The following is an 8,137-nucleotide window of genomic DNA, read 5'->3' as shown; positions in this document are numbered from 1 at the left end:
TGATATGTTTAGTGAAGAAGCTGTACCAATATGCCCGGGGAAATGTTGAGCAAAGCACACAGAAATACATGCCATAGCGAAATTAGAGGGACTAGAACACTATGGAGGAACATGAACTACCTGATGCAACATGGGAAACCAGGTACTACAGGAATATAAGAAATGTGATGAGGCAGCAAGGAAAAAAACAATGTTGAAGGATGCAACAGTAAGGGAAGATTGATGTAACAATAGAGTAGTAGGATAGCACTGTACAACATGCCATGGTAAACTCATTAAAATAAATAAAAGGAAAGAGTGGGATCTGAGCCTTTTTTTTTTTTTTTCCTCTAAAAAGAGTCTGATCTCAACGCTGAAAACTTTTTGGGACATAATATTTTCATGAACGCCATTCGAAATTTAACATGACAGAGAGGGTAGAGAAATGGATTGAGAGAGGAATTGAACCATAGAAGCCAAAATGTTAAATCATACAGGGAGTTATGGATGCACTTTCCTTGGCAGGCCCCACGAATAATCATTAGTAAAGTGTATGGGGCCCAGCAAACAGCAAAGACGCTCACAATTATGGCAAGCGACTTTGCTATTTTTTTGTCCCGCTGCAGTTTTGACCCCGTCCTTGAACAGAAAGAAACAGAGAAGTCATTTTCTGGGGTTACAGAATTGCCTCTGGATGGAGATGAGCTCTCAGCTACCAAAGACTCTTTCTTTGGCCTTGTGGAGGAAGAAACACTGTCCTCTGCTTCCAGTGGAGGAGAAACCACTCCTTGCCTCAGCCAGAGGTAAAATCTCCAGGACAGGCTGCCACTTCTCAGAGACTCGCAGTCCTGCATGCTGCCGTGCCGCTGGCGCCTCTGGATGTTGTGGAAGATGTGCACGTTGAAGTAGGTCACCAAGAGCAGTGGCACAAAGAACTCTATGGTGGACGCGCACAGGAGGAAGTACCAGTTGTCGAAGAACTCAGCGTAGCACTGATCCGCCACTACCACGCTGTATCCGGCCACGTGCTCCCAAAAGAGGATTGCAGGGCAGTAGAGGAGGAAGGCAAAGACCCAGACGATCAGCATCTTGATGACAGGGTTGGATGTTGTTCCCTGCTGGGCTCTGTAAGACACCTGCGAGGGAAAAAAAGAAAAAGATCGCACCTGTACAGACAGGTTTTGGAACCAACAGAAGTAGCAGTAGAGGAACTTAGGGGAGTGCTTGGTAACTTAAAGCTGCAGCTGTGCTGATTATTGACGTTGACGTAACTTACGGGTTTCTCTCTACAAGTTACTGGAACTGTGCTAGGGTTCTGGTCCAGAGGATGAAACATCCATCAGTACCTAGTAATTTGGTATGCCTTGTTTGAGATATCTGTGATCTGAAATGCCAGAGTAATTAGCATTCTATAGTTTTTCGGAGCATGACTCCCATTCACTGGCAACTACACTGCTTTTTGCAGCATTTTACAAACAAACGGGACTATATGCATCACAGTGGTCAACAGAAAACATGGCACAATGATTTAACACCCACCTTTGAGAAAATCATTTACTACACACTTCATGAGAAGGTAGGAACAGAGTCCAGCTCTGCAATGCAGCCTTTAGCTGATAATACCACAAAATCATCCTTTTTCTTCCTTCTCCCCCAACTCTGGGGCCGGTATATATTTTCTAGTACAACTACATGTTGCAGAACAGACAAATATATTGTAGCTCACATCCTGCTCCCTCCCTTTCACAGGATGACAGGGTGAATGTGTAATTTTGGGAGCTTAGATATCCAATTGAAAAAAAAAAAAAAAGCATGAGTTAATATCATTAAAGACTACCATACAAATGTCCATAGGTCTTATTTATGTTTGTGCAGGTGGTCTTAATTTTGCACTTTGTAAATGCTGTCTTTGGCTTTCCAGTGTAATGTTTTTTTATTTGCAAAACGTTTTGCTGTTTGATTTTCCAGATTTTTTCCTTAAAATAGAATAAAATAACAAAATGTAATAAAAAGACAATTATAATAAGTTACATTAATTACAATTAACAAAAATAAAACTGAAATTCTATCATATGACATCATATTGGCGTTCTCATACGTCACCAAAGACCTGGAGCCTTTAGCTCTCCCTGACATTTCCCTGCCACTTGAGCTAACAGTGCGGCTAGTGAGAAGTGCTGCCCTCCATCTTTAGCATGAACCAAGATGTAAGCACATGTATGGTGGGTAGGATGCTCTGCAGAAAGCAGAGGCAGAGAGCACATCTGAAGTTTGGGGCTCTACATAAGGCACCAAGAGGAGTTCAGTGCTTCGTGCCCACAAGAAATCAGTGCAGTCTTTGTTCCACTTTCTGCCCCATTTTCTTTTCCTCCCAATCTTCTCCAGCATCTTCTGAGGCCATGTTTCAGACCTAGACATCCTCCCTAGTGTCCTTCACCTCAATGCCCTAGCCTCACTGTCTTTTCCTTGATTTTAGGTCCAATCAATGCTTGATTTTAGGTCCAAACCTAAATCCAGTTTACTTTGAATTTCTTCTTTCCTTGCCCCTTTTTACCAGCCTCCTCTCTTTCCCTTTTCACCCCTCAGCCTGCTTTCCCTCAAATGGTAGCACAACAGCAACCTGCAGCAGAAATTGTGAGAAAAGTCCTGTTTGAAGGGCTCTGGGCTGGAGTATGCTCAATGTGGAATACTCACCACAACTAGCTGCAAATATCTAATAATCTCCACATGCCAGCATGTTTTTGAGGGCTATTATCTTGATTCAATTTAGGCTTATGCTCACCAACATGACAAAAGTTGGTGAGTATAATCCACCAATTTTCTTGTGACAAAATCAGAGAAGCTATAAACAGGGTACTTACAGCTTTAGTGACTGACAGGAAACGGTCATAGCTGATAAGAACAATGTTAAATACTGAAGCTGTGCACAGAAGATAGTCCATAGCCAGCCAGAGCTTGCACACACCTCTTCCCAATTGCCATTTCCCCGTCAGGCTGTAAGGGATGTAGAGAGGCATGCAGAACACACCTATGGAAAGCAACCACAGAGAGACTGTGCAGTTCATATGGGTTGCAAACGGTACTCCTGAAAGCAGAGAGAGATGCTATTCTGGCATTTGGATAAAAAATATAAATCTATTAAGGTGAATACGTAATTCATGTATAGAAATTCTTACACTCTCATGAAATCTGACAATGGCTTTTCATGCATTAAATCTTAGCATATTTGTGTATACCGATTGTTGGGATAAGCTCAGGGCAAATCAGCAAAGAAGGATCTGCTGAAGAAGAAAACTGCAGTCTAACCAACTTACAGTTTCTAAAGATATATAATCAGCGCTGCAGCCTATATGCACTGTGGTTGCACTCTAACTTGTAACCTCATAGCTGTATATCCACTAATCTGTTCTCTCTGTTAGAGTTTTCCCCTAAACACATCTACAGATGTTGCTAATGACAGTTATTAACGTAAAATGGGTTAACATTTTACGTTAACATAGCTAGAGACAATATATTGGACAGTCTGCGTGGCGTCTGGAAACAACTCCTACCAAAGACAGAGCAGACACAGCAGAGGTATGAAACCCTCTCCCACTTTTAAGTGGTGTTTTAATCTCATGATGGTTCTCCAGCTCACATTAACTCCAGAACTGATTTTTTTTTTCATTGTGTTTTACTTTGGTCCAAAAGGCCTTCCACTGAATTCCTTTTATAAGAAAGTCATGTTGGTTTTTTTGGTTGTTTTTTTTTTTTTTTTAAGCCAGCAACTTCTTCATTTTACTGCCAATAATCTTTCAAAAGTATGGTGCAATTTCTGATGCTACATTCCTGGAAGCGCTGATCCACCAGCAACAAATATAAAACTATATGCAGCTTCAAGATCCATTTTAAACTCGTCAGATTATTCTTTTCTTGATATGTCCATCAAGAGCTTAGAAGTTACTGAACATATCCAGGCTGATGTGGTCCACTGACAATAAACCTCTAGGCAACAAGCTGACAGACTGTTATCGACAGAGAAATGCGCACAGCCCATTCAATACTGATGGCTTGTTTTAGCATATATCTTAAATACAAGCAGCATCACTTTTTGTACAAAATACTCATTTTTCATAGTTGCTGATGACAGCTACTGCTCTTATCAACTTCAACAGGATCAATGTTTGGCACCATGTCAAAAAGTAATGACTGCTTTTAGTTATAGATATAAATACAGGTGCAAGAACCAGGTTTTAAGTATTTATATTCAAAACCGTTCTCACTTTTACCAATTACTGGATGAAAAAGACATGAGTCACATGCATGGAAAGATTCGATACTTCTAAGAAATTTTAAAAATACCACAGCAGCTTCAGAAAATAAATCATTTTCTGACTGATCCAAGACAAAGTCTTAGGTTTACATAGTCTATAGGCCAGCATAATACTGATATCAATCATTTCGTCTTGGCTGATTTGACTTCATGAGGCACCAGCCACAAACAAGAACTGATGTAGAAGATAGATATTTAAATCTCTTGACTAAACTGTAAGATATGAGGAGAAACGGACTTTTGCAGGAGACTTGAGCAATGAAACGGCAGTTCTAGCAAATTGTCTGCCTGGAGAAGAAAAGAAAAGGCTCCAGCACGTGCGTCGTTTGGTTTCTCCCTCATGGGGGAGCCTCAGAATTAGGCACTCCAGGTTATAAATGGCATAGAGGAAGGAAAATCTTAAAGGCTAAACTAATACACTTCACTACACAGCACTGACAAAGGAACAGCAGTTACAGGGGACAGTACTGCCAGTAGTGGAGTCGGTCGATGAGTGTGATTTCCTTGCTCATGATTTAGTGAACGCTGGTCTCTGTGACTGTCCTAAAGAGGAACCACTTGTGTGTAGAAATACCTCCTTGCTAGTCAAGACGTTTGCTGGAATGCCTTCCACAGGACCATGTTTTTGTCAGGCTTTCTCCGCTGCATGGGCTGTTTCCCTGTCCCGAACCCTGGCAGGAGTGCTGCACAAGGTATCCACGCCCTCCACCTCCTTGCCTGGCAACACCCACCAGGACCAGATCTATGGCACCTTCAGGGGCCAACTCTCCTGGACTTCTGCAATGACACTATGGGAAGAGGCAACTAATGAGGAAAACAGATGGGAGATGCCAGCAGACCGTTGCTGGCATCAAGCAAGGCATCTGATCTCTAGCCTGCACTGAGTTGAATCAAGTAAAAAGTCATAGCAGTAAAATGTTTTGCTGTAGCATAATAAACTCATAAACCATTAGTACAATGTAGAGGAATAATTAATTGACCTGAATGTACCACAGATAGCTGTATAAGAAAACAGTTACACTGTCAACTACAAGGATGTTCTGAAGTGTGTGATGAACAACCTTACAGGAAGAGCAAAGGTAAATCATAAAGTGCAGCAAACAACCTTTTCCCTTCAACTGGTATTCACATATAACATTTCCTTCTTTTTCCTGAAGCAATATTAAAAGTATTTATATAAAGAAGGATGGATTTCTTATTATAACATATTTTAAGACATAATAGGTTGCTATCCACCATTCCTTATCCTTCCCATAGACACACAGCTGGGGAAAAGTTATCTTAGAAGAAACTGCCTAGAAAACAAACCCCCTTGCTTCTCCTAAGATACCTAGGAAACAAATATAACGTGCCTCCATGGCTGTGACTTACCCACTGCAAAGTCAGAAATAGCAAGATTGAGAAAGAAATAGTTACTCCGATGCCTGAGATTTCTGTCCAAAATGAAAGCAAGGATCACCAGGGCGTTTCCAACGACAGTGATCAGAGCTAGCAACACCATGAGGATAGCCAGCAGCACCAACACGCCCAGCGAAAACTGGGAGCTGGGTGGCTGTGTGGACAAAATCTCATTATATGTTCCAGTTGTATGCGGAGTTTCGGCAGTGCTGTTGTGCATGTTGCGTATCCAGGTCAGTTCAGTTTGGGAAGAAATTTCCATCTGGCAGAGATATCCAAAAGGTAGAGCAAAGTCTATTAACAGGCTGGGCTGAATATTGATGCATCAAAAAAAAATCCACAATATCAGAATAATGGAACACAAGACTTCTGTAATGTTCCTTGATCTGAATGCACCTATAGGCCTGAAAACAAAAATCTGTAAAAAAAGACACCTCATAAGCAGCAGTAAGTGCACAACTTAAAACAAGTTATCTCTTTCTCTCCTGAACGCTGATCCTTATCTTCTGAGGTCAGAAAAGTTAGTCTGAAACCAGCTTTTTTCACAGTCAAGCAGTTTGCATATTAGCATTGTGTAAGCATTTTTACAGATTGAACTCTGCTGAATCTAAAAACAGATCTCATTTTCACTTCCCCAATGGTCAACTGGATTTAAATTATTACAATTTTGTTTCTCTTACAATTTTGTTTCTCTTCTTTTGTTTCTTCTTGTGTGTAGGTACTATTGCACTTGCTGCTATACCACTTACTAAATTTTACAGTTAAGAACAGATGTGTATTTCTTAACGCTGCTGGTCACAGAGCATTTAAAATTCAGCATAAGTATCACCAATACCTTTTCAGCTCATCCTAATCAGAAGCAGGTCTAGCCCTGGTCATAGCAAACCAAATACCTGGACTTTGGAGGACCTTATAAGCATGGCCCATCTAATCCTCTACTTCCCAAGTAATTCCAGGTAAATTCCCACTCGCCAAAGTGCCAAACCCTTTGCCCTTTGCAGGTGTAAGAAGGCATATCCCTTCCTCATCACAATTACATTTGTTTTCGCAAGAGTGCACAGAAGTTGGCAGGCCACAGCCGTGACTCATGCCTGCGGCTCACCAGCTCCATAGCACCATGGCACACCCTGCTACTGGCTTTTTGAACTGCAGCTGTAATGCTGGGTGCTTGGGAAGACACAGAGCAAGAAAAAAGGAAAGAGAGGGTGGAGAAGATGTGGGGAGGAGAGGTGCAGTGCTCTGATCCTGTCTTGGAGAACAAAAGGAAATGTATTTTGAAGAGTAGTTAAAGCAAAAGGTGTGGGCAACAGGAGGAGAAGAGATCTCAGGAACAATAAAACGTGCCAACAGACACCTGCCCTGGGTGCTTGTACACCAATGCAGCCTGGGAACCACAGGAGGAACTAGAGCTCCCTCTGCAGTCACAAAGCCACCAGTCACGAAGCCAATGACATGGGTGACATACTGGCAGGAGTGTGTTGCAGAGCACCCCAGTCAGGGTGAGGGAGGTGGTGAAGTCTTCTTTAAGCAAAGCAAGGAAACCTCTGGATGAGAGACTCCGTTTCTTGTCTAGGACATCTGCTGGAAGGGCAACATAGCAGGTAAAAGCAGTCAACACGATTCCTGGAGGGTATCAGGGGAGAACTTTCTGATCAAGTACTGAATGGGCCAAGGTGGGTGACACACAGCTAGATCAGTTCTTCGCTGGTAAAGAGGAGCTAGTTAGGAGTGTGTGATCAACGGCAGCCTTGGCTGCCGTGACTATGAGGCAGTGGAGTTCAAGATCCTAAAATGGGTGAGGAAGGAGTACAGTACAGTACAGACCACGAACTTCTGGTGAGCAGACTTCAATTTACTCAGGAAAGCAGTAGGTGGGATCCCATTGGAGGCAGCTCTGAAGTGCAAATGAGCTCAGGGAGCCTGCAGGCCTCTGAGGACAGCAGCCTCCATGCATAAAAAAAAATCCCATCCCAATTCTTAAGAAAACAAGTAGATGTATCACGACAATGGTTAACCAGGGAAGCTACAACGCAAAAAAAAGGGCAGCATGGAGGAGTTTGAAGCAGGGTGTCGTAGTTCAGCCCCGATCGGACCAGACTACGCAGTCTCTCTCTCACTCCCCCCACACTCCGAGAAAAACAGGGAGAGAAAATATAAGGAAAAACGGCTCGAGGTTTGAGATAAGGACAGGGAGAAATCCTTAAAGTTACCGTCACGGGCAAAACAGACTCGACTTGGGGAAAACTATTCATTTATTACTACAAACAGCAGGATAATGAGACAGAGAACAAGATAACCTCCATCCACCCCTCCCTCTTCCCAAGCTTAACATTATCTCTACTACCTCCCCCCGCCCCGAGCGGCACAGGGGGGAAGAGGGAATGGGGGTTGCAGTCAGTTCATCATATGTTGTTTTATGCCGCTGCTTCATGGTCGGGGGAAGAACTC

The 8,137-nt window shown here is 42.6% G+C and overlaps 1 protein-coding gene across 1 annotated transcript; it reads right to left on the bottom strand.

Moving 5' to 3' along the window:
- Positions 1-329: 329 nt before the first annotated feature.
- LOC104478911 (histamine H3 receptor) lies at positions 330-6,149 on the bottom strand. Its single transcript, XM_010119411.2, has 3 exons — positions 5,663-6,149; positions 2,841-3,007; positions 330-1,115 (listed from the first exon to the last, which is right to left on the bottom strand). Exons 1-3 carry the CDS (start codon positions 5,949-5,951, stop codon positions 330-332), a joined length of 1,242 nt encoding a protein of 413 aa, XP_010117713.2. The 5' UTR covers positions 5,952-6,149.
- Positions 6,150-8,137: the final 1,988 nt, after the last annotated feature.

This window comes from Chlamydotis macqueenii, chromosome 2 (assembly GCF_036417535.1).
Source record: "Chlamydotis macqueenii isolate bChlMac1 chromosome 2, bChlMac1.mat, whole genome shotgun sequence".
Taxonomy (NCBI): Eukaryota; Metazoa; Chordata; class Aves; order Otidiformes; family Otididae; genus Chlamydotis; species Chlamydotis macqueenii.
This window is presented reverse-complemented; position numbering and strand designations above follow the sequence as displayed.